At 38.4% G+C, this 27,326-nt stretch overlaps 1 protein-coding gene across 6 annotated transcripts in view; it reads right to left on the reverse strand.

The window, feature by feature from the left end:
* The window catches only part of cacna1c (calcium channel, voltage-dependent, L type, alpha 1C subunit), a 203,343-nt gene that overhangs the window by 31,173 nt on the left and 144,844 nt on the right, over nucleotides 1-27,326 (reverse strand). For all 6 annotated transcript variants that reach the window (XM_028570203.1, XM_028570202.1, XM_028570201.1 and 3 more), the window contains 22 exons: nucleotides 20,799-20,889; nucleotides 18,272-18,298; nucleotides 16,388-16,548; nucleotides 16,096-16,169; nucleotides 15,798-15,949; nucleotides 15,478-15,679; nucleotides 15,075-15,195; nucleotides 14,527-14,641; nucleotides 13,730-13,850; nucleotides 13,539-13,608; nucleotides 12,590-12,722; nucleotides 12,278-12,407; nucleotides 10,931-10,990; nucleotides 10,340-10,446; nucleotides 7,287-7,374; nucleotides 7,080-7,187; nucleotides 6,915-6,967; nucleotides 6,669-6,815; nucleotides 6,221-6,422; nucleotides 5,131-5,289; nucleotides 4,882-4,992; nucleotides 2,008-2,091 (listed from right to left, as the gene is read on the reverse strand). In XM_028570203.1, the coding sequence (XP_028426004.1) occupies nucleotides 2,008-2,091; nucleotides 4,882-4,992; nucleotides 5,131-5,289; nucleotides 6,221-6,422; nucleotides 6,669-6,815; nucleotides 6,915-6,967; nucleotides 7,080-7,187; nucleotides 7,287-7,374; nucleotides 10,340-10,446; nucleotides 10,931-10,990; nucleotides 12,278-12,407; nucleotides 12,590-12,722; nucleotides 13,539-13,608; nucleotides 13,730-13,850; nucleotides 14,527-14,641; nucleotides 15,075-15,195; nucleotides 15,478-15,679; nucleotides 15,798-15,949; nucleotides 16,096-16,169; nucleotides 16,388-16,548; nucleotides 18,272-18,298; nucleotides 20,799-20,889 (2,516 nt within the window). The remainder of the gene's footprint in view (nucleotides 1-2,007; nucleotides 2,092-4,881; nucleotides 4,993-5,130; nucleotides 5,290-6,220; nucleotides 6,423-6,668; nucleotides 6,816-6,914; nucleotides 6,968-7,079; nucleotides 7,188-7,286; nucleotides 7,375-10,339; nucleotides 10,447-10,930; nucleotides 10,991-12,277; nucleotides 12,408-12,589; nucleotides 12,723-13,538; nucleotides 13,609-13,729; nucleotides 13,851-14,526; nucleotides 14,642-15,074; nucleotides 15,196-15,477; nucleotides 15,680-15,797; nucleotides 15,950-16,095; nucleotides 16,170-16,387; nucleotides 16,549-18,271; nucleotides 18,299-20,798; nucleotides 20,890-27,326) is intronic.

A 27,326-nucleotide genomic window follows, 5' to 3' on the forward strand; every position in this document is an offset into this window, starting at 1 on the left:
ACAATTGACCATAGGGCCTCCACGTCGATAATAAATGAATTCATACATACATTTACATAAATTTTACAGGCCTTGAGTAAATCCATTTATGGATCAAATTGTTCCCCATGTCTGCACATTACTATTGTTGGATAAAAATAAAAAACTGTGACTTGGATTAAAATTGTCCCTAGTGATTTATGAATTGAGTGTGTTTCATGACCCTTGGGTCAAAACACCATTGTTCAGAAATGAGAATCTGTATTTGTTCCTTCTTTCCAGAAAATCTTTCTTTTGCAGAAATGTGGATCATTATATACAGTACAAGGCCTGGATATACCACCTTTACATCTGTCATGCTATACAGTGCCCACCATGCCAGGGGAATGGACACTATCCCCTGTGGCAATGATAAAAGATCAAATAAATGTGAAACCAAACCAAGTGCTGAGACAATGCAACAGGTTCTATTGGCAAATGCAATAGTTTTTGATGCTACTGATGCTCAGCAGACCGAGGCATGAATACCTATCTGAAGCAGCTTCAAATAATAGAAAATCTAAACAAAATAATACTAGGAGAATAAAGTTTTAAATGCAGCCTTATTACACTGCTGAAGAACAATGCGTAGGAATATGAAGGGGGAACATCAATAACAAGTTGTTTTGCAGCCTCCATTGTTATAAACAATACATTTTAACAAAATATAATATGATGGAGTAATGATAATGTTAGTTCCCAAAACATATTAATTATAAATCAAACTGACTGTGTCAAAAGGTATTTAGATGTCAAAGGGTCAAAGTTCTCCAAGCATAACTTTAAAATTTTGTCTTTCATACGTTTTTAAATTACACAAACTCTACACAGGGCACTGCACTCTGTTTTGATTGCACTACATCTGGCTGTTTTCACTGCCAAACTTATTCAGCCATCTCTTAAGTCCAAATGTGGTGCAGCTGAAGTTCCCTAATCATTTGAAAGCATGCAAGATGGGTATCGGCACTCTGTCTGTCTGTTTGTGTGTGTGGGAATGGCAGAGCAGGCAGGCAGGAAGGGAGGGAGGGTGTTGGACTACTTACGTTAACCTCAGTGATCGCTATGTCAACAATGCTACCCACAACTATCAAGGCATCAAATGTGTTCCATGCATCAACAAAATAATGCTGCGTAGGGGTGGAAAGAACAGAAAAACAACAGAAGAAAAGGACAGAACATAAGACATTTAAAAAATGGATAGAACGGAAATTAAAGGAGAGAGGAGAAAAATAAGATAAAAACATTATATACATAAGCACTGGAGTTTCTAGTAGGAGAGAGGGAAAGAATCAACAAAATTCAATGGCAAAAAAAGAACAGAAGGGGCAGTCTGAAAGAGATGGACAGCAGAGGAAGAGCAGCGGCGATCGGTCATGCTTGTCCATGAGAGGAAATGTCAACAACAAGAACAACAGTAAAGAACAAATTGCAACAAAATCACAACAAAAAAACGCCCCTGTTGCTGTAGTTAAAAATTATGTGTAAGTCTGTTTGTGATTGGTCAGTGAGTTAGTTCAGTTAGTGAGGGAGGGAATCAAACCTGAGGACATGTCACAGTCTGACAAAAAAAAAACAAAAACAAAAAAACCCAACAACATCTGAGATACTGTAAGGAATAAGGAAGGAGGACGCAAGACAGGAACCCTTTGTGTTCAAAGCTAAAACCCTGCCTCTGTTGCCTCTACTTTTTAAGAAACCCAGGAAGAAGCTTGTTCTTTCTCAGGAACCCTTGTGGTTGGGGGTCCCCTGAGTAGCAGCGGCCATCTTGGAGTAAAGGATGGAGGGAGAAAAGGAGGAGGAAGAATAAGAGAAAGAGGAGACAGAGAAAGAAGGAAGAGAGATGAAGAGAAAAGACAGCACAAAACAACACAGAATAGCCACAAAGGATAGGAGTGTGGCAAGAAATGAAAGAGTCAGAAAAAGCAAGAGGGCACAAGACAGAGAGAAAGAGAGAGCGACAAGAAGAGTGAGAGTGGGCATCGTACTTACGTTGATCTCACTGAGAATGACGTCTATTATGCTGCCAATTACGATGAGGAAATCAAACACATTCCAGGGATCACTAAAGTACCCCTACACAGGATGAGGTGAGCAGGAGGAGGAGGGTAAGAAAGGTAGGTTAGAAGGAAAACAACATCTGCTGCCACTTCCCAGCCCTATTAAGGTGGTATGAGGTTGTACAGTACACAAAGGAAACAGGAAAAAACAGCTGATGAACCAACACATGAAAAGACACATTTGTGTTCTAATGAACAGAATCAACTTGTTTCCTTTGCAGTATCTGTTCATTAAGTGCAGCTGAATTTCCAGCTCTGTTATAGCGTGTTAGATGGCATTTAAGTCTGTATTCTCTGTATTTAAATGTTATTACTTAAAGCCAACTTTGTATGTTTAACTAATGAGCGCAATTTATCATCAGTAGTAGTACAAAATGAGTATTTATGAAAAAACATCCACATAGCTTCAGGCCAAAACAGTATTATTTAGGGTGGTAAAATAAAAATATATTATATGTACTGTGAAAGGAGAGAGCTGGATATTAGAGAGACTGTGCTATGTTCTGGTGTAGAGACACAGCTTTAGTATACTTGAACTTGGAGAGACAGCCAAGATCTAACAAGGGTAATTTGGAAACTAGCCTGGCATATGGGCTTTTCAGAAACATTTCATCTACTGTAAAGCAAATTACATCTAATTCAGATTCAGGCTGATTGTTTTCCCATAGCACATTTAGATTTTTTATCACTGTGGCTAGAAAGGCTAATGATGTTACTGTGTTTGTGCCAATATTGTGCAACGAGATGGGAGGAAATTTTTTAGTTATTGTATGTCTAAAGATGGTTTGAAGTTGGAGCAGGGGAATGCAAAGGATCACTGGATAATGAGATGTGAGGCCACTAGTCTAGAACTCTTATTTAACACTGACTACCGGTATACACTGTAGTACACCAACAGAATTACTGCATTACTTCCAATATGCACAAACAAATACCACTGATGTGTGTAAGAATATTAATGTAAAACCAGGGTTAAACATTAATAGAGCTTAGCATTAGTATTTAAATGCTAAATGATGTATGGAGTGATTACATTTGTTTGACAAACTAATGTAGACACACATCAGTTTTAAAACAGTAAGTTTGGCAACAACTGGACACTGGAAACAATGTGTACAGATGTTCAGAACTATACAACACAGTAAAAAAAAAAAAAAACAGAAGAAGAAGGCTGAGGCAATGAAACCTGTTCAAACGTTAAAAGGCATTAGCACACATCTTTTTTCACAGAGCAAATGTTACTGGAGCTGATTCCACGTGAGTGTTGACGACTGTAATACCTGAGAAGTAAAAGTGTTAGTGAGCGGGTCCCCTGTGTGTGCCGGAAGAGTTTATTAAAGTCAATGAAAACATTCTAAAGTTGCAACTTACACACAAATTAAGTGGTATATTCTCATTAGCATTGTTCAGTGTGGCTTGGGAACATGTTGTCATGCTGCACTTTAACTTATTATATAGAGTAAATTCATGAAAGAAGGAAACAAGTTTGTATATTTTCTTAAGGTTTACAACTTGTGCAACAGAACTGCTTCCACAAAATCTGGTAGTTTAAATTAACCTTACTTGAGGTAAACATGACATGACATTACATAATATACATAATACAGCACAGCATGAAGTCAATTCCCAAGCCTTAAAAGTTGTTCTGCACAGTTAGGCGGTTAATTCCAACTGGAGCCTGAAAATACTACAAGCATGCTCTTACCCCGACTAAATGGTAAATAATTATTTTTAAAAGTTATTACAAGATAACTATTATTTATTTTTTCCATCTTAATAAAATGACACATTTTGTAGAACATAATTTGGATTTTATAGATTATTAGAAGTTAATTAGATGTTAGAAAGCCCTGGCTTCCAAATATTGATATTTTTGTGGAAGACATTCATTCATTTCAACAATTGACTTCACAAATAAATTAAATAAAAAGGTCAAATTAATCCATTCAGACACTTAAAATAATGATATTTTTTATACCTGGTGTATTTTGAATTGATAGTTTAGAATTTGGTTTTAATGTACTGATTCTTCTATTCTGTTGCTAAGTAGCCAAAGGGAGGGCTTAAAAAGGAAAATTAGATTGTTTGATTTCACCTCAGCTCACTTCAGTGTATTAAAGAAGTCAGTGAGCTGACACAGAGGCATTATGTGTTTATGTCATCGCTGTTTGTTTCAACATAATCTGTAAAAAGCCATAAATAACTAAAAAAAATATGTTTCGTATGCTCATCTTTTAATTTACAACCTGCACTGTGCAACAAGAGACAATAATACAATATTAAACTATGTTTTCACTATTGATTGTGTTCAAGCATTTTCCAAAAACCCTACTGTGATAGGGAGAAGTATTCCCATCTGTTACTGTTTAAATAGCTGATGCACCAGGAAGCTCTAAAATTGTACCAATAAACCCACATAGCCACATAGCAACAACAGCAGGGTAACATGGGAGCAGTGAGATTAAAAACACATGATACCATCCACTAATCATGTTTTAAATCCATGATATGGTAATTATCATTTGGAGGAAATTAATTAGAGATTAGGAATATACAGTTCAACATCAGTGAGCAGTTATTTGCAAAAAATGTCAATGCCTAAAATGTACAGTATTTGACCATCCTATTCATTGGTTGTAAATTATTAGTAGTAACATGAAGATTTGTAGATTTGTTTGATCAAATTTTCTACTGCAACCTACTGAATGCAGAAGATATAATTTCCTGCTATACTGTACTGTATATCTGTATTACTGTACTTGCTTCTATAAGTTATTCTACTCCGCAGCTAGAGAAGTGGACCTACCCTGGGTTTGAAGGCGATCAGTTTAAGGATCATCTCCACAGTAAAGAGTCCAGTGAAGAGCATGTTGAGGATGTTCATGGCATCATTGAAATTTTTCGTCTGTCCATGATGCTGCAAAGACACATAAACAACTCATTAATGTCCACAAAGAAAGGGGGATTGATGGGATTTTCTAAAGCTCTGACTGTAATATCTTCCCATTTTGTGTGTACTTGCATTCATCTGTGAGTGTGCATGTGTGAGACTCACCTGCATGGCCAGACAGATGGTGTTGAGAAGGATGAGTGTGAACATCAGGTACTCAAAGTAGGTGGAGTTGACCACATACCACACCTTGTACTGGTATGGGTTCTTGGGGATGTATCGACGCAACGGACGTGCCTTCAAAGCATACTCCACACATTGACGCTGTGACACACGCACGCACGCACGCACGCACGCACGCACGCACGCACGCACGCACGCACGCACGCACACACACACACACACACACACACACACACACACACACACACACACACACACACACACACACACACACACACACACGTGAGCATGTACAAAGGCACTTTGCAATTTGTCTTTAACTTTTGTCTGTAGTTCCCCAACTCTGTCTCTCTGTACTCAGATCATCATGGAGGAAAAGCTATAGTTTTTTGGCAGACTACCCCAGACTAATCTTCCATCCTTTCTGTGCATTTCCATGTTCTTGCAGAGCCATGGATCATCACAGAAAACACAGCTGCAGGGACTTCGTCTGGCTCCTTCTTTAAGCTTCAGTCTCATCTTCTGTCTGAACTGCTGCAGGTCCATCCTGGCTGCACTCCTGAAGTAGTTCAGCCCTTAAACTCATGTTCAGCCTCTCCAGATTCTCCCATGTCTCACCCCCACTGCCTGGCCTCCATTCCCTCTCCCTTGTGCCTCCTGAATGACAAAATAACTTTCCCACTACAGCCAAAACAATTGATTATACATTTGTATAATCAATTGTAATACAATTGTATACTGTAACCTGAAAACTTGTGCTTCATGTCTATCTTGCTGCTAAACAAAAGCAGTTATACACACACAGAGGCGTGCACAAATTCAGAAATAGTTGATATTGGGTGCCCGGATAGCTCAGTTGGTAGAGCGGGCGCCCATATATAGAGGTTTACACCTTGATGCAGCGGGCCCGGGTTTGACTCCGACCTGCGGCCCTTAGCTGTATGTCATTCTCCCTCGCTCTCTCCCCTTTCATGTCTTTTGCTGTCCTATCAAAATAAAGGCTGAAAATGCCCAAAAATAATAATAATAAAAAAAGAAGACATAGTTGATATAAAACAGAAAAAAACAGTACCTGGTTCTTGTCCAGCTCACAGTTCTTATATTCTTGCTCTCCTTGCTCCTGGAATGTGACGATGACAAAACCGACGAAGATGTTCATCATGAAGAAGGCAATGATGATGATGTAGATGATAAAGAAGATGGAGATGACCACGCGGTAGTTGTAGATGGGCCCAACATCCTCAGTGTGAGAGTCTATGGCCCGGTACAGTAATCTGAGTGAGGGCAGGGAAGAAGAGAAGAGTCATTGAAGGAAAGGAGGGAGGTGAAGATTCTAGGTCAGAAAGAGGGGGAGATGAAAGGCACTTAACCCTCAGTTACTCCAGTAAAAAGCTTTAAATAGCAGAAATTATAGGGTAGGATACCAGGACATGCTGCTGAACTGAAACAGCAAGCACACAGTGTATGTACAATATGCAGATCGATATACATGTGCATTGTGTTTGTATGTAGACACACACCCTGGCCAGCCCTCGAAGGTAGACACAGCAAACAGAGCCATCATGCCTTGGAGGACATCGTCAAAGTTAAAGTCACTGTTCTCCCACTTTCTCTCGGATCTTTCAGGCTTCCCCACATCACCATCCTTATACATAATGTAGAAACCCCTGTAAATACAAATACACACAACACATATTCATGTTTTATCCAGTAGTTATGCTAAAAGAGAGAGTTCAACAAGCTTGTGTGCGAAGGGGGTCTCTTACCTGCATTCTGCATAAGTTTGTTTGGAGCTGTCGCTACAGAAGAAGAACTTGCCCTGATGGAAAAACACAGGAATGTAGTACTCAGAATTGAAAAACGACATTATCAATGATGAAATTTCATGAAGCCTGCAGACAGGTCTAAGAAAGCCACTCCTTCTTCTTTACCTTAAAGAGTTGTACTCCAATGCAGGCGAACATGAACTGGAGCAACGTGGTAACGATGACAATGTTGCCGATGGTCCGGATGGCCACAAACACACACTGCACTACATGCTGCAAAACACACCATAGATGTAGTATATGGTTGTGTCTTGTTAGTTAAGAAGAGAATATGTGTATATGTTGTGTTTTTATAGGTGTGAGTGTTCTAACCTTAAGTCCTTTGGCTCTATTAATGGCCCTCAGTGGTCTGAGCACTCGCAGAACTCTCAAGATCTTCACCACATTAATTGCACTGGACCTGAAACACACATAGGGTTTAAACTACTGACCAGTCAAAGACATATTTGGATGGTTGAGACAACACAAACTTTAAATAGCAGCTTGTTAACAACAAACGGTAGCATGAGTCAAAGAAACTGTAGAGATCGAGACAACACACAAGCTAAGGAAATTAAAATGATCAAGATACAAGTAAACTGGACAACTAAAGCCAAATCCCATCTGAAACTAGAAAAACGAGAAAAGAAACGAGAAGCATGACAAAAAAAAAAAATGTCTTGATGCTGAAAAGCAATAAAACATATTTCAAACCACCCCACTTTGCTAAATAATATCTCAGATTTTTAACAAGGGATTGGAAGACGTGTACTTATTATTATTCTCAAGTAGTCAAACATGTTTATTTAGCTAAAATCAGGTGGTCAAATAAAAAAATACTTGATTATAGTCTGGTTTAGTACATTTTTACTACTAAAATAATTATCATATACTATACTTGTTTAGAAAACGCTGTTGTTTGACTGATAGTACCTCTTCTGACATTGTTAAGAGTACTGATTATTAAGGGACCATTAATCATAAAGTCTGTCTATGGGTCAGTGTTTGTAAACAGGAAGCAAACAGCATGGTTTCTCTTTTTAACATAAATTGTCTACAATAGTTAAAACAATACAGTAAAAGTGCTTGTATTGTATGAAATACAACGCACACAAATACATGTGATCCGTGGACAAAAACATACAAGTACAACACAGATAGACCAACACAAGGACACAGACAGACATTTATGGGCAAACAGAGTTATTGTGCTGTAAGAGAGTAACAGCTCAAGCAAAGGTCAAACAGTGTGACCTTTTAAAGGAAGTGGTTGAAAGGAAAATGTTTTAACATACTAACCAAAAGAATCCCGTGACATTTTGAATTTTACAATAAATGTTCAGAAAAAGCTTGAACATTGGTCCTTCGGTAATCTGAACCAGGCCAAGTGTTATTACTATTCAATGTCAACATGTAGCAAAAGTGCTAAAAATCTAGCTTGGCAGTATCTTTTACCTTTTATTTCAGTTTGGAAAGCTAATAGGCCAGTTATTCAGTTAACTGAAGAACAAATACAAAAACCTTTTCCCATAGTGTCCCAAAGGTAGAAGGGAAACAAAAGTATTCAGAGTGTCAATGTATTCTTTTGAGGGAGTGACTTTTTAGATGGTTAAAGGAGTGATTTAAAGGGAGTGACATTACTCTGTGTTGACTTTCAAACAGAAAGCAAGAAAAGACCTGTTGTGCAACATTTTACACAGGAAGGTAAAGTTTAAAGGCAGTTAAAGGTAGTTCATGTGGAGTAGGGTTTCATCAGTAATATATCACAGTCAAACCAGCTGTGAAGATATCTTCTAGTCAGTGATACTACAATCCATTCAAATTTCACCTGTATTATAAATATAACTTTTCAAATATCAAATTAATATAGTTGTGCTTCAGTTAACTGGGCTGCGAGGAATGATAAACCTGTTTCACTATTTGCAAACCACCTGATTCTAACTAGTTTCATCAGAAAGCAAAAATATTGTTTCCATTCAGAGATAAGAGGTTCATTGTATCATGTCAGCCACACTGCATTAGTTCTTTCATGAGAACTAATGTTAATATTTGATGCTGTCCACACACAATATTATGAGACTACATGGGATGAGAGCACAAACATTTTCTGTATGATGCAATTTGTTTAAGGGATGGTTTTTTAAGGGATGGTAAATTATTTTTATTTTTTAATCATTTCCATTCTGACTTTTTTACATCTTTTACTTCAATGTGCACATAAATGGAAACATGGCACGAGAGATATATATTTACAGTATGTCCCCGGACAAATACTTCAATATTGGGTAGTAATAATAGGAAAACAACATTGAAGGAAATGTCCAGTAAATACTGAGACTGTACCATCACAAATTATTTGACTGTGATGTATTCAATAAAAATCCCACACACTCACTACTTTTAACAGTTTTAGCATTTAGGTGTAATTTCTATAGCCCAGGAGAGTTTAGTTGATCAAGAAATATGACAACTGACGAGTTTGAGCTGCCCCCAAATGTATGACAAATAATACATAAACAAACATATTAACATTTACTGGATATGACAGTTGAATACAGTATTAGAGGACCCAGGGGGTCCCCCTCCGAAAAAAATCTCTGGTTCAAAACCAATTATGCTGATGCCTAAAGAGGCATTTTGGTGTGTTCATAATAGCAAATCACTCATTATTATCAATACAGTGTAATCCCACGAATCTACGGCTGTTGATAACATCACAGATTACAGTCTTAGTTTTCTTTTTATTGCTTTGAAGGAGGCTTCAGCTAACACTCTCCAAGGCAATAGAAATACCAAAATCAAAAGAGTGACAGTTTTACACAGTTAAGGTGAAGGTCTGTTAAGGGGGTTATTAATTAGGACTAATATAGACTTACGTCGAGAAGTCTAGTCTATTAAGCATTAGAGACAGAGAGTGTAGCATAGCATATTAAAAATCAGAAATACCACAACATTTCAAGGAGTTATTTGCTACAAGAAGCAGAGAACATATTTAATAAACATCACAAAGAGAGAAAGGGATTGGGAGTAATGAAGTGTAAAGTTGTTAGAGACTAGAAAGACGTGTGAAGCATGAGGCAATTTATATCAACAAAAACGTTTTCCCCACTTTGCCACTTTACAACTTGATGTGTGGGTTCCTTGACTGGACTATTGTCTCGTACAATAGTCATTATCTAGCTGACTAGTCCAGTCTTTCAACATGTAATAACATAAATGTATAATTGATGATATTGTAAGCTTCACTTATGATGTCGCTTGGAATTGCTGCCAAATATATTGGTAATATCCCTGCATACAATTTTGTCTAAGATGCTAAAGCAGCAAATGATTAAAATAGGAGAAGAGTATAAAACATGCATCAGGAAACATCATGTTGCACTCACTGTATTCCAGAGGAGATGAGGGACACACTAACCACCACCAGGTCCAGAATATTGAAATAGTTTCTACAGAATGAACCTTTATGGAGGAATGCCCCATATGCTGTCATCTGTAGGGGTCAAAGTTCATATTTCAGAGCCAACTACAAAAGGATCAAATCACAGTTTAGTAGTGTACATGGGGAGCATATACTGTATGATGAACCATGTAGAGGGCAGTGATACAGACTGCCTTACCTTTAACACTGAGCAGGGATTAAATAGTATCTGCAAGTAGTTGGTCATTGTTTTAACTTTCTTTAAGGAAGGGTTTACTGCCAAGGATACATACTTAAAATTATGTGAAAGTCAAGTCTTTCTATTTTTGTAGTCCTGATGCAGCAAAGCCTTCTTGCCAGGCATATCAACCAGGTTGTAACAAACACAAACCATTGTTTGTCAGCAGCATAGCCAAATATCAGCAGCAGTCTCAATTGCTATCCTATATGTGGAAACTGTTTTGATTAGGACCACATGAAAGTAAAGCAAATGAATAATTTAACACTTGTAGATTATATGGCCCACTTATCATATATCAGAAACATTAAATACTACCTTAAGAATAATCTCTATGGTGAAGAGTCCAGTAAAGACGTGGTCTGCATAGCCTAGGATCTGAAAAAGCAACAAAAACGAATAATTGTTTTTTGTTCCGAGATACCATTTCCATGATGTTCACTACACATAGCTTCCCTGGGATTAAAAACAACATTCAATGGCTGATTGAGCAGGAAACAGAGGCATTATGTCATCAGCATTATGTCAATTTTGCCGTAATAGTAAACTATGACATACTATGACTGAACCAAGGTTGTACAGTGGTTCAGGAACCTTCAAAACCTAACTCAATAAAAATCAACTTGGCATTCTTGTCACTAGTAACAACATAACTATCTATAGATCTAGGCTTCAATGGAATTGTTTACGCAGGTGATATAAAGAGAGAAACAGGAAAAAGTGTAATTCGTTGGGGATTAAGGCTGACCTTATTGTCAACTGTAGCATAGTGCTGAATGACTCCACAACATACTGAAATAATAATGCTGAGGTTCGGGTCTAAGGATAATTAATTCCGAATGGACTAAAATAGACTTTGATAACAGAGTGGAATCTGAAAAACAGGATGTATTATTTCATTAAGGTTTCAGACTAAGGTTAATTGATGTAGACTAATACACAGCAGCCTATACCATAGCCAAGGAAAATACAATAAAATGGATCTTTATTAGCCCCCAGGGGATGTTGCTCACTGAGACAATACACAATATCTAAAAACAAATACAGCACACACAGTGCTCAGTCTTTACATTAGACTACAGCTCAGAAATTATACCCATTAACACTAAACAACATTAATGTATAAACAATTTGGCTCTATTAGTGTAAATAACTGCAGTGCAGATATATATCCTATAAATACAAATAGTATGTTTTGGAATTTTGGCTTAAGGCTGAATATACAGTCTCAATTATTAATACTATTAATACAATTTCTTGGTAAACGCGGGTTAACAAAAAAAACCTGAGGGGTATTATTTTAACCATATTTCTTCGCTGTATGTGTACATTACAAATAATGTTACTGTAAGTTACCAGCCTGTCATAAAAAAAATGACAAAACAAAGCTTAACAGGCGTTTCAAATCTTTTTAACATAAAGTAAATCACAGTTACAGTTCTCTGGAAGAAATCTCATTAAGTGTAACATGCCAGTCACAATAAGCTTTGGTTCCTCTATATGTTGCTGTCAGCTATAATGCATTTAGTACAGAATTAATGCGCATGGGCAACTAATGGTGACAACAATGTTTGCTTCAGTCTGTGCCTTAATGTATATTTGGCCTAATATGTGTATATACTGTATTTTCACTTTAATACATGTTTTTTTAATTGTGTGTGTTACCAGGTTTCTAAAGGAGTCGTTCTTGACCGGGTCCTCTGCTGCCAGACTGATGCTGCTGAGCAGGATGAAGAAGAGGATGAGGTTGGTGAAGATGTTGTGGTTGACGATCTTATGGCACAGAACCCTGAATCTAAAAAACAAAGTGAGAAAAACATATTTGAGTCTGTCGTTACAAAAATAATAGAACATTATATATGATCAGAACATGACAGAGATGGAAATAAAAATGTAAATGGAGAAACAAACCAAGATTGGAAACAGAAGAGGGGGGGAAGAAAAGGAGGGGAAGGCAGAACTACAGTGTTCTCTTACTGGTTGGTGTGGCTGAAGACGAAGAAAGCACGGGCCTCAGGCATGGGAATGGCTTTCTCCTTTAACTGAATGTCAGAGAGTGGCCGCGGCCTTGGTCCTACTGGCATCTCTGGCTCTTCGTCGTCCTCGTCTCCTGATGAGAGGGAGAAAAAATGTATAATAATGAGAGTAAATAGGAGTAAATACAATGCAATGAAAGTAAAGTTTAAAGTATAGGTGCCTTAGCAGAAGGTCACACAAAGAACAACTGCACCTGGTTGATATTTAAATTAAATAATACATTAATATAGTTGTTGAGCAGCTAGGTGTATTTATATGTTGGTAATACCAAGTTTTTGAACATATCTACTTAAACTATTAAAAAATAGAACAAAATGCATAATTTTAAATGAATAGAAAACAGTGTGTACCTCAAAATATGTATGTTTGTATAGGGATGAGAACTTCTTTATGAGATGTTACTTTACAGAGAAAGGTAATTTAATGGGGATGTCACATAGACCTGTATAGTTGTTGGTAGAGCTGGGCAATACATCGATATTATATCGATATCGTGATATGAGACTAGATATCATCTTAGATTTTGGATATCGTAATATCGTAATATGGCATGAGTGTTGTCTTTTTCAGGTTTTAAAGACTGTATTATAGTAAAGTGATGTCATTTTCTGAACTTACCAGATTGTTGTAACTATTCTATTATTTGCCTTTACCCTTAGTCATTATATTCACATTACTGATGATTATTTATCAAAAATCTCATTGAGTAAATATTTTTTGAAAGCACCAATAGTCAACAATCCAATATCGTTACGGTATCGATATCGAGGTATTTTGTCAAAAATATTGTGATATTTGATTTTCTCCATATCGCCTAGCCCTACGTTTCTGGCAAGGCACAACTTCTCATTTTCAACCATTCATTCATCTAATCTGGTTTGTATGTTACCTATGTAATCATTGGCAGGATATGGGTTCTTCTCTTCAGTCTCATCACCACTGTAGTCATCCATGGTAATCTGTAGAGGGAGAGCATTACATTTATTTACCAGTTTATTCATTTAATTGATGACATAGTACACACTTATTGAAGTCTGCGGCTATTTTAGTCTTTCTTGATATGTGTGTGTCATTGTGTACCTTAGTAGCAGTGTTGGTCTCTCCATCAGAAGTAATGGACTTCAACTCTATCTTCTCCTTCTTCTTCTCCTCCTTCAGAGGCGGCTTCTCGTTGGCATGCCGCTTCTCTGGACTGGCCAACCTGGAAAAAGAGCGAGGAGAAAAGATTAGCATCTTTACCATTCTCCTAACCCTAACAATGTAAACCCCATGATAATCCACTGATGTGTACTGAATCACTTCTTTTTCATTTTCAATGAGTTTTTCAATCACAACAGGTGGCTGTGCTGTTATAATCAAACTAAACGGACAGTGAGCAGACAGGTTGTTTTCCATCGCACTGTTTTTCATCAGATCAATACAGGTTGCAACCAAAAAGGAGACTTTAATGATTTGTGCCACTGAGGGGGGTGCTATCTTCCTCAGCTGCACTAAAATCTCACAATACCATTGCTGACAAAGACACCTTTGTAGGCAATGAGACACTAAAATGACCCAATAACATTGGCAAGAAAGAAAAAGCAAAGCCGGCAAATGTCTGTCTGTCTTATAAACATAATAATACATTCATGTTCTAACTGATAAGCATTTTTAGTACTTATCAGGATTCTTATGTGCTTCTGGGCAGGACTGACTATCCAGGATACTGTAAGCGAAAGCTCTCCCTTGATGCTGTTGAAATTGGACCAACTCTTGCACTTCCTATCTCCCCCTACTAGCTTTTTGTGTACTTGTCAGACCCCCAAAAAGCTTTCTTTCCTTCTCTTTCCTTTCCTCAGATAACTGTCTACCTGTGCTTCTTTCTCTTTCTGCTGTACCTGGCCAGCTTTTTCCTCTCCTTCTCCTCTTCTTCTTCTTTCTGGGCAGATGTCAGGCTCTCGGCGTCTGCCAGATTGTCAACAGCGATGGCCAAGAAGACATTCAGTAGGATATCTGTTCAGAGGGGTGAAGCTAAGGATGTGGCTGACCCATCAGATCATCAGTGTGGTTGGTTGCAAACAATGCTGGTAGGCAAAGTGAGTAATTAGTAACCTTTCTGCATCTTAAAGACACTGAAGTGCTTAAGACGAGATATTCAGTGACCTCAAGCAAACATCTTTGGCTTCATGAATGTATCCCCATGCAAAACACACCCTTCCCTCCTGCAACTGCATCCTAAGTAGGGGTTAGACCTTATTCAAATCACAAACCATCAGATTGTTATCTGGTTGATAGAATGCAATTTAACAGAATCAAAATAGAAGTTTGGCTGAATCTTCGTTCCAGACTGGATTTTTCAGTGCCATCATTTATAACTATGTTACCTCCCGTCATATCAACATTATATAGGCTGCTATGTAAACACTTTATCTAGGGCTCAGGATACAGTTTCCGCAGATGAAGAGGATGATGAAGTAGATGCAGACCAGCATGCCAGGAAAGGACGGTCCACCGTATGCCATGATACCATCATACATCACAGAATTCCAGTCCTCTCCTGTTAGGATCTGTGGAGTAAGAAAGATATGGAATACAAATCTCATCTGCATATAGAAAATATTATAGGAGATAGATTTTCACTGGAAAGAAGTCTCACTTTCATGACAATGATTTACTTGATTTAATGATTACATTTAATTTCATTCTAAGACTCACACTAGATTAAATTACTTTTTGTACTGTACAAATGGAGAAGACAAAGATCATTATTTTATGGACGGAATAATAAAAAACATAGGAGGAAAACAAGGTGCAGAACCAAGGACCAGAAACATTTGCAGTATCATTACCTGAAACACAGTGAGCAGAGACTGTGGAAAGTTGTCAAAAGTGCTCCGTCTGGTCTCGTCGAAGTTGAATTTTCCCCCAAATAGCTGCATGCCGAGCAGTGAGAAGATGATGATGAAGAGGAAGAGCAGGAGCAACAGGGAAGCGATAGAGCGAACAGAGTTTAGCAAGGAGGCCACCAGGTTGGACAGGGAGTTCCAGTATCTGGGGATGAGACGTCCAGTTAATGTGTGCATGCAATAGGTGACTTTCAAATGTGTGTGTATTTGGAAGGACATAAGGATACTTAATAATTGTCAACGTTAAAAATGTCTATACTAACCTGGTAATTTTGAAGATTCGAAGCAAGCGTACGCAACGTAACACAGAGATGCCGAGAGGAGACATGATCTTGGTTTCCACCAAAATGGTCTCAAGAATTCCGCCACATACTACAAAGCTGTCAAAGCGATTAAAGAGCGAAACAAAGTATGCCTGCAAAGAGTTAAGAGAGAAGCAAAATTTAAGGTAGCAAGTAGAGGAGACAGGAGTTTACTATTCTCTTGACAATCTTAGAATTCATTAAAAACAACAGTCTTTTCCCATCCAACTAATTTTGAGAGTTACTGTTAGCCACTGACCTGCAGACCCAGACTGTACATCTTCAACAGCATCTCACCAGTGAAGAGTGCTAGCAACACCTTGTTAGCTATGTCTGAGGAGGAGGAAGGAAAGAAAAAAAAAGAAAGTAGGAATGTGGAAGGGGTTAAAAAAACAAATAAGGGCAGCAGAAAAAGGGATACCAAAAGAGGAAATGTGGATAAGGAAAAACAATGTTAAAAGGTAAATAATTTAGCTACGATCTAAATGAATAGAGGTATGTCAATGTTTGTGTGTAAGTGAATGTATGTGTGTATGAATGTGCTTACATACCTTGTACATCGGTTAGCCACTGAGGCTGCTGGTGATGTTCAGAGGCAATGGTCAGAGTGTTGAGGAAAACCAGGAAGATGACCAGCCAATAGAAAACCTGTGATTTGACCCCTGCCCGGCACTTCCTCCTACACAGCCTGTTCCACCTCCGAGAGTATCGACTGAGGAGGAAGAAGCAGAGATTGAGAGATGGAGAGGTGAGGAAAGAGGTTGGGAAAAGAAGGGACGTGGGAAAAAGAGAAGAGATGCAGACAAGGGAGCAAAGAAACAGGAAGAGCGAGGGCCCATGAGAGAAGAAAACAGGAGAAAAACAAAGAATGATCAAAAGAAACAAGTGAAGAAGAGAGTGAATAACAAAAGATGAGAGAGAGAGAAAAAGAGTTAATTAGTCCGTCTACAGAGTAGTGATGACATCACTCCTTGGCCGATGGTTGTCTGTTGTTTGAGAGCAGAGCTGTGGAACAGTTAGTCATCCTCAAAGATGTTTCACACCAAGAAAATGCCGCAATGAAGAGCTTTGTTGCAGAATAAGATATGCAGGAAAAAAATTAACGCTTATTCTTACGAAATGATCGAAGGCACACATTTAAACTGAAATATGTTATATTCGGATTCACACTTCAACGGAAATTCTTGTTTCAAAAAAAGAAGTGGTTAATTTTGGTGTTTTCTCAAATTATCCTAAAAGTTAATGAGGAGACAATAATTTGTTAATGATAGACTGCCTTAAAACAAAGTGAATTAAAACAAGAAGATAACTGTCCAGAACAATTCTTATAATGTAAGATCAGCATTGTACCACAGCTTTCACAGTAACTTAAAGCTATAGTGCGTAGTTTCTGTCGCCCCCATGAGGAATTCTAAGTAATGACAACAAAACTGTCGGCGCAGCCACATGACACAAGCCTTCCGTGATTGCGCACCACCCCCACCCCTTCCCCACGCAGTCGCTTGTAACCAAGGAGGACACGGAGGATTAAAAAAACATGATGGACTCTTCAGAAGAGGTAATCATCTTCACTTGAGTTTCTATGTGCGAAAGTCGCTGGACGACACCATTTTCTAAACATAGCCATACTAAGAAATACAGAGAGAGTTTTGTGGAGCTAAAATCGTAATTAGCTTTGTAGCAACTCATTTGGCAATGGCTTGAATGTAACGGACATTCATTAATATCAAAAAGTTACGCACTAAAGCTTTAAGTGAGGAAATCTCTCAGATCAATTAGCTTTTATTCATGACAACTAAATTAACCCAGACCAAAACTGCCCTAATTAAGTATCTGTCTTTTTTTGTTGTGGGCGTCTATAGATTATTTGTACTTACTTACGTATTACGTATCACTTTCTCCTCTGGTAACACCAGACATGGTTGCAAAGAAATTTGTACTGTAACTACCTCTTTTCAAACAGATCAACACAGGTCACCAGGAAGTGTTATTCTTCTCTGCCTGTTCCAAATTCATGTTTCACCAATATTCTGTTTGTGTGTGTGTGAGAGTGAGTAAGGGGAGAGAGAGGGGGAAGACATGCAGGAAATCATCACAGGTCGGACGCGAACCCTGGACCTCTGCATCGAGGCATAAACCTCTATGTATATGTGTGCCTGCTCTACCAACTGAGCCAACCCAGCCACAAGGCTCTCTCTTTCTATGTCAGTCTGGTGTGTTTCCTGTGTTCTACTGTACACAAGCACACTTGTGCTCACACACACGCGCACGCACACACGCGCGCGCGCACACACGCGCACGCACACACACACACACACACACACACACACACACACACACACACACACACACACACAGTGACCATACAAGTACCACAGTAGTAGAGACATTACAGTAGGTGGATTAAAAGACTATGGTAAACAACATGTACTAACCTGAACTTGGATTTGGAGATCCTATTTCTGGAACACAGAAAACAGAATGGATTATACACACACACACATAACACACACATAGACAGGTACACAACATGAAAGGGGTGATTTGAAAGGAATATTTGCCTTAGCAAAAATGTTCCTTGAACAACTTAGTTGTGTGGGTCTAGTATTTCCTGCCCTTTTGAGATATAATTACCTTATATCACCAGTTAAACATTTGCTAGTTTAGAGACTAAAGAGAACTACACTACTACAAAAGTTGCCAGTCTTGTCTTTTCTCTACAGAACTGAATGAACATCAGTAAGATCACCCACTTTCTTCTGAACAAATCACCCCAAGCAAACACACACGACATGTGCATACAGTGGCATCCAGTCAAAAGAAAAAATGCTTTAAGTTTGGATTTCCTTCAATCAGCCCTGGTGTGAAAAAAACACAATGTATTAATAGAAAAATGTCTGTTGATTGTTCACCACTGTAACAGCAAAAGGTACATACATAAAGTACGGAAGACATGAGATTATGGAAGACATTGGAGGAGAGGAGAGGAGAGGAGAGGAGAGGAGAGGAGAGACATGCTGATAAGATTATTGGCTTCTTCTCTTAGCCAAGGGTTGTTTAATGATAACCAAACCTGGTGCAAAAAACAGTACAAAGGGTGAATTGGTGAATGCAATGACCACATTCAATGATGTACATGTTAGTATCTTTACGGCTCCTTTTGTTGAATTTAAATTTTATCTTATTGCTTCTACATAAATTTTGAGAAACTAAATAAATGAGCAACTGTGTACTGATTTTGGCTGTAAAAGCAGATGAATTGACTGACCTGCTGGCTGACTGACCAACTGACTGACTAAAGCAATAAAATGACTCACTGACTGACTGAACGATAGAATAAAATGACTGACTGGCTGGATATGGAGGCTGACAGTACACACGTCTCTTCTCTCCATGTGTCCGTCTCGATTATGGAGATCAGCGGGCGTCGAAGTAGCTCCTAACCCGACGTCTGTCTCCACAGCAATGGAATAAAGAACTGACAAACACTGAAAGTATCAGTTTTATACAAATTGTATTCATTTGTAGGTAACAAAATGATGGTTTTACTATAACTTCTATTTGGCATTTGGCATTATGTACTGTATTGGGTTTGTGGTACCTCCTGAAGAATCAGATATAATGTATCCTTTGCTTTGAGTTGTTTAGGTCTGACTGGACAAATAAACACAAACAACATAAAAAAAGAAAAAGTAACAAATGGATAGTGAGAGTACCGATAAACAACAGTGTGCCATCAAAGTGTGCCAACTGGCCTTATTGTTCCTCTGGTCACGAGTGTCCTTGGATCAGTTCGATTTCACCTATAAATTGTCTATTTCATACTGAACAGCAACTTACTCTATTTAATTCTGCTACGTTCACAGTAATGCACAGTTTTGTATGTAGGTGTGTTTGCACGTGTGTGCTGAAGTAGGCCTGCTGGGGGTCACGGCTCCTGTGTGTGTCTAAGAAAGAAAGCAACACACTTGTTTGAATAATGTAGAAATGAAAGGATGGGGGGGGGGCGCAGGAGCATGTGAGTCAGCTGTTCGTGAGCTTCCACAGGGGAGGAGGAAAACACTTCACCAGCAAACACACAAAGGTGAGAACGAGAGAACAGAAACAGACAGAGAGAGCAAAAGGAAAAGAATTAGATTAGATGTAGCCATGATAGATGTCCTGCTTTTCTACTTTTTGTTTAGTCCCAAATGATGGTCAAGCTTTCGTTGTACCACGAGTCAAAGGGGACTTTGACTTCTGGAAATGGGCTTCTTCTCTCTGTCTTTCTTCTGTTAATGAATTTATATAATGCCTTCTGTAAAGAAAAATGTCACAGACCTTTTCAGTGACAAGTAGGCTACTTTACAAGTAAAACGGAAGTAACACTGGATATATTTACTTAAAAACACACAAACCTGTATTTCTTACCTAATGAAAATATATTTTTTGGAATTACATTTACATTTTAATTTAAAAAGTTAGCCCACAAGGAAGATTAAAAGAAAGATAGCAACTAGTCTTAGAATCAATTACAGAATTCAATTGTGTTGTTTAAGTGTGGTATACTATAAAAAAAGAATAAAGCACTGTGGTTTAGTGTAGGATTCATTCCTCTTAGCCAACCTACGTTTCATCAAGGCCACAGATTTTTTGGGGGAAAATTAGTCATTTAATTGGTTGTGAAAATAAAAAATTACCGCCTCTAGTTGTCTCCTCTGATCCACCTGAGTTCTCCCTGTTAAAGTTGTATCAGTTTGGAGTATGATGACAACCTACTGTCAGTCTCCTCTAACCAGTGTTAATGCATGCTTGATGAGACCAAGGTCTGGCTTTATGAGATCAGTGAAGGATAGAGGCAGGTTGAGCCACTTGTACTACTGAAGTTCTAATCCCAATCACCCTTGGGATTGACAGAAGGCGACTGAGAGAGCTGAGGCATAGAAAGAGGAAAGGTGTGTATAAGAAAGGTAAGATACTTACGCTAGCCGGGTACAGCAGGTCTCTCCCTCCACGTCTCCCCCGGGGGCGTTGTCTGTGTTGACTGATTCATTCTCACTGGCTGGCATGCTCACTGAGAGACAGAGAGGAGCCCAAGGAGAAGAGGTGACAGATATAGAACGAAAGACAGAAAAAGAAAGAGAAAAATGAATTAACAGGACAGGGAAATGGGTTGCACATCCTCACTTACACAATTCTTACATAGTTTTTTATTACTCTAAACCCTGAGCTCAAAACACTGTAGACTCCAAAATGTCAGTCAACTGTACACACACACACACACACGCACACACACACACACACACACACTTAAAAGCTAAAAAGTACATCCAATCTTCTATAGGTAAGCACTGAGGAGCTGCACTGGATTCTGGGTTAAACACTGTTAAAAAAAAATCTAATTTCTATAAGTTTATAAAAAAGTATTTCATAGAAATATACTATTTGCACTGATTGTCTAACTAATTACACACTAAGTTTCCATACCAAATACATTTACCTGTTAGGGATCCTGGGACACAACCTCTTCAACAACTATTAGGAAGGATTTCAACTTCTAAGCTTCTAAGGATTGCTTAACTAAACTGTGAACTAAATCTTAACAAAACCCTTTTGTGATTTTATAGCTCATGGAGATTGAAAGGTAAACATGCTTTGGATTTCGGTCTTTGGTCTGCAAACGTTGCAGGGGATGATGGAGCTTAATTGTAGCCAAGGTTTTGAAAAAACCTTGTAATGTCTGTTATTTAGTCTTCTTAACTTTAATCAAGCTGTGAGAGCTTTGGCAGAATTTATGCCAAAGTAAACATCTGAAAATAAGTTCATTACCTCTGTGCTTTTTTGCGGATGTGTAAACAGGTAGGAAGCTCACTGAGCGCAATCTTTCTTTGTTTATAAAGCCACAGAGAGACTGCAAATCTGCACTTTTTCCTTATTTTTAAAGACAAGTGTAATGGTGTGTAAAGATGGAAGGATAAATACCAGGAAGATGGAAGGCAGAGATTGATGTAATATGAATTGGCAGCAGGATGGAAGGGAGGAAAAAGAAGGAGAACGAAGTGAAAATATAAAGAAGTTGAAGGGAGGGAGTTATGGAAGCATCAAGGGAGGTATAGATAGAGGGAGAGGGAAACATGGGATGAATGTGGGGATGGCTGGTTTAGAGACTGATGAAGTAATACGTTGATTTTTATTGCTTCTGTCAGTCTTTGCCTGCCTGTGGAAATAAGCTGCACTCTCCTCGCTGTCACCTCAAACACTTATTGTAACACCCTCTGGGTACCAGAGTCAGATACTGATATTAATCTCAATGCATCTTGTATTAAATTAAGATATCTGCCATTTTCAACCCTGACATTGGCCCTTCCGCATGTCTACTGAGCTTTTAATATTGTTCCATGCATATTTGCTAATGGGAAATTTCTAAGGTCCAAGACATTTTTTCCAATCTTTGGTTTCCTTGTGTAACAGTGCTTGTATAACCTTTTTTTTTACAGAACCTGGGCTATCAGGATACGTATGCTGCAGAGATGTCACATGAATGTATAAATTGTTAGATGACTATAAATACAAAAGAAAAACTAAACGGAAATTGAATCTCACAGAAATGTATTGAAATAGCAGAGAACAATAGTAAACAATACTTTTGGCTTTTGAAAATTGTTCTGCAATACACAGAGACTACATACAAGGCCCTCCTGCTTGTATCTGGTTAGGGTTATCTATTGGCTGAGCAAGCTACCTGTCTCCTGTTCAGTCGTGGATTTATCGTTCTGGAATTATTGTGCAAAGTCTCTGAAAAGACACCAAAGTTTCAAGCCCGATTACTAAACTTCTGGAAGGGCTACGATTGCAATGAAACCCTCTTTCGAAAGAAAGAATGAGGGTAGGTTGAAGCGTCATGGAGATATTGGAGATTACGTGAGTCCAAAAAAGACACTGTAATTCCATAATTGATTTAAGCTTCTGGATGGCGCACAATCACATGGAGAACCTTGTTGAAACAGTGCATTTCTATGCTTCTAAACAAAAAAAGTAAGTCTCTCCACTGTATTGATGTGGAGAGATTAAATATGAAATAATTAGTGAGGTCCTATACAACACCATTGACTCCGCAGTGTTAAATTACATATAAAAAAAATTAAAAACATGGTGAATGTGTAGCCAATGTATGAGTTATATGACCTTGAATAAAGATGAGTAAATAATTGATGTGCCAAACAAATAGGCAATCAAGTAAAGCTAAAGCGATCATCCCAAGCTAAAGGTGGCTGCAATCATCAAGCCATTCTTCATTCTCAAGTCCTGAGTGTAAACATAAAATCTACAAAAGGTGTCCGGTTCTGACATAAAGGGCCCTAACTTGCACCCGACGCAGAGCGGCGCAGAGCAACGCAAAGCCCGACGAAGTGTCTTTGCTATTTTAAGACCGTACAGCGCCCACATAATTGAAATAGCAAATGCATCTGCAACCATCTTTGCGCACATGGGCGTGCTGGTCTTACAGGCAGGTCTGTTCAGGTGAATTCTTGGCGTATTGCTATCTTGAGACAGCGGGAATTGATCGCGCCATTGAAAAAAAACCTGGTGTAAAGTCAATAGTGCAGCATTTCATTGTTATTTAAACAGCAAATTAGTAAAGTAATTAGTAATGCGTCTAAGCTCGTGTACAGTGTGTGCACTATGCTTGTTCCACACACACAGGGAAGCGCAGCACAAAACATGCAAAAGATTACAAATAAAAATATTACGGTGCAAATCCGCCATCATAATAGCAATGCGCCAAAATACAAACGCCCCTGGGTTTTAAAGGGAATGGGAGATGACACTGATTGTTACACCCCAAAACACACCTATGAATTAATAAAGATACTAAGTACAATCCTTTTGAACCATGTGCCCAGCGCACGGACCCTTTTTTCCACTGTCAAACTAGCAAAAGTGGATTTGGACACGCCCTAAACGCACTGGCGCCATGCGCTTCACGTCGTGCGCTTAGATCGTTAAAATAGGGCCCTAAAGCATCTTTTTGTAGGCCAACCTAGTTCCCACAGCAGATTTCCAAAGGATTTTTACAATGGATTTAATATTAGTAAATCAGATTAGCAGCATTCAAATATTTATAAAAACTGTATATTTTTTTTTTGTGTTTTATATTAACAGCTGGCTTGTAAGCACTTAGCTAACATAATACATCAAAGTAAGCTAGAGTGAGTGAACAGTGTACTTTGCCACATGCTTGGGTGATGGATGAATTCTGTGCTGTAGAGATCATGATGGTCTCTATGAACATTAAGTCCTCTGCTGTGAACACGCTGTATGTTCTACCACCTCGACACGTGCCACCTGCTGCTATGCTACTTAGTTAAAAGCACTTGGGCCCTACAGCCTCTCCCGAGGCTAAAGCCTTTCAAATATAAAACCAGCCTGGTGCCTTCTCCTCAATAGAGCTCTGAACTAGTTTAATACCTATTGTTAGAGTAAACCCAAAAGACTTTAGATGCAGAGAGGAGGAAGGAGGTGGAGAAGGAAAATGAAGGAAAAGGAACAAGGAGCATGGGAGGGAGAGAAATGGAAGGAGGGAGGGAATGAGAAAGACATGGAAGGGTCACACTTTTTCAACGAAACAGAGATTCATTCATTCTTACCAATTTTGGTACGTGCCACTACAGTAGTAATTGTGGGGGGAAAAACATGTGAGTGTGTTTTTGTGCACTAGTGTACAGATCTGTTTTGTGTCTGTGTCCACATACTGAAATAGAGGTTAAGTTAGATATTAATCGTCCATGCCATCATCTCCATTGGTCATTTTCAGATATTTTAAGGGGTTCCAATACCAAACCTCAAACTGCCCAAAAGTGACTTTGAATTTACAGTTTAAATCCCAGACAAAATATTCCCGAACATCAGGTTTTTCATGCAGTCTAAATTTAATACATTAATGTAGTATTTTGAATTTTAGACCCTCTTTTTTGCTCACTAGGCAATTGTCACATTATATTAGGGAGTAAAAACAACTAATAAACAGCTTGTTAGCATGTAAACACTCAACACTGAAGTCAGTAAAAAGAAATACCAGTAACTTACATTTCTACTCAACAATATGACAAGTGCTGGGTGAAATTTATAAAAAAAAGGCTAAAATTCAAAGGTTGAAGCTATTTCTCTATTATTTGTTATTAACAGAGCTAGCATGGCTAGCAGCAGTGCAGTGGGATTTTAGGGAAAGGAATCTGAAACAAAAAGGAGAGGACTGTGACATCACAAATATTACAAATGTTTTTAGTTGTCATGTACAGTGTGTAAACTACACTTCAATTGTTTTCTGTGATGACATTGTCCTCTTATTTTCAGACAAGTCAGGCAGATGCGAACGGTTTCCTTTCCTATGACCCTATTAAGGAAAACGGTGGCTGCATCTCAATACAGAAATTATGTTTTCTCCTCATATCCCTATTCCTTGTACTTATAGTTGCAGACTTGTCTTTTCGATTATACGAAATTTAAAGTTAAAGAACATGAAACATGGACAAGGTTTTAACGCAATGGAGACATGCAATAATGCCAGCGGCAGCGATAGTAAATGGTGGCAAAAGTCCAAGTCTCCACTGCGAGATAATATTAATAATAGGCCTTGAGATTATTATTCAATGGAAGATGTACAAAAGGAGTGAGCGAGACAATAAGAATAAACTACATTATAGTGTTGAGAGGCAGCCACTGAAAAAAAGATGCTTACTACAATGCAGGAGTAGAGGAGAGGAGGAGGAAAAGGAGAAGAGAGGAAAAGGAAAAGGAGAGGAAAAGGAGAGGAGGAGGAAGAGGAAGAGGAGGTGCAGTTTGCTTGCAAGTCTGGAATCACGTTTCCAGTAAATCTTTAACTAGTGTTGGACCATGCAGACAGACGCACACGCCTTACGAAGGAAAGCCGCATTTTTCTTCACGGCTCCACGAAGAGATTGAAAACGCTGGCTCTTACCTGGGGATAGAGAGCACGGCTCAGCAACACAATCACACACACACACACATGCATGGATACACACATATAGGTACTCACAATCAGCACAAATACGGAAATGCACACTCACTGTAAAATCGTACACAAATAATCACATGTACTCTGGCTCTGATGACATACATAGAGTCTGTTGTAAAGAAACATGATTGCTTCTGCAAAAATGACATTCTCTCTTTACAGTCACACCTCATTACATTACTCCAGCTATAATTTCAGATGTATTACTAGCATAAGTGGCAAAGAGGCATTACTACCCTTTTCTCTCTTGTACAATGTTGTGTTTTAGAGTGTTTCATTGCCAGACTTTGCCATCATATCTAAACTAAAACCTTCTTATTCTCTGTGGTAAAAAGAAACAATAGCTAATAAAAAATAGACAATTAAGTTGTTCATATGCCATCGGTGGAGACAAACAGACAACAGAACATTTTCTCCCTTCAAAGAGAACGGTCCAACGTACGCTGATACTTTAGTTACATACAAAATATGAAATCTATTGAACATATTTCTACATGCTATACTTCCAACTCATATACTGACACATCTCTGACTATCAACAGACAGTAGAGTGTTCTTCATTGAAATATGTTTTAATAGGGATTTTTATCTTGTTGAACCACACAGTGGCAAACTAAAGCAAAATAACCGTGACATGTTTCTCCCCAGCATTACATCCTCCAGATTCTCCTGAGGTGTATAGATGGGATATGTAAACCAATGTGTTCTTAAGGAGGCATCTTGACCACAAGCCCTTCAGATCTTATTTTGTATTTATTGAGATTTACCAAGATAATTTTAACCAAAGCAATCATACTACACAAGCCTGATAACGAGCAAACACACACGACAGTGATGGCACTGAGACGCACACATACCGTCCTTAGAGTCAGCAGAGTGACTGAACCAAGCAAGCTTACTGGTCTTTTTACCCAGGTGGGCTGGAGACACTACTAACACGGACAGCAGTGTCAGGATGTCAAAACAAGACGACAGTATGCAAGAACAAGATGGCAGAGTCAGAGCATGCAAGACACTCGTACACAGGCATATAGTATGCCCCTGAGATGACAGGAAACACACACAAATGTGCAGAGGAAACACAAAATATGATGCATATACATAAATAAATAAAGAACTAACAGCCCATTCATATCACACTATATAGCATTGCATTTGAATGTGTGAAAATGATAACCACCATATTTTAGATGCTCTTGATGCATGCACACTCACTCATGCTGTTACTAAAAATCTATACAGTGAATGACATCTAGTAGTCTCTCTCTCACCAAAAACAACCACACATATACTGTATATATATATAAATATTTGTGTTCATGTGAACACACTATTCACATCCTACATCAATATACTGCCCCTGTAGCTCTTCATGTAAAGATGGGATGATAGACAGAAACGTAGAAAGAAGTGTGTGTGGTCTCTATACGAGTGTGTGGTCAATAGTTACTCTCTCTGTCTCTCTCACACACACA

The sequence above is a fragment of the Perca flavescens genome, chromosome 23 (assembly GCF_004354835.1).
Source record: "Perca flavescens isolate YP-PL-M2 chromosome 23, PFLA_1.0, whole genome shotgun sequence".
Taxonomy (NCBI): domain Eukaryota; kingdom Metazoa; phylum Chordata; class Actinopteri; order Perciformes; family Percidae; genus Perca; species Perca flavescens.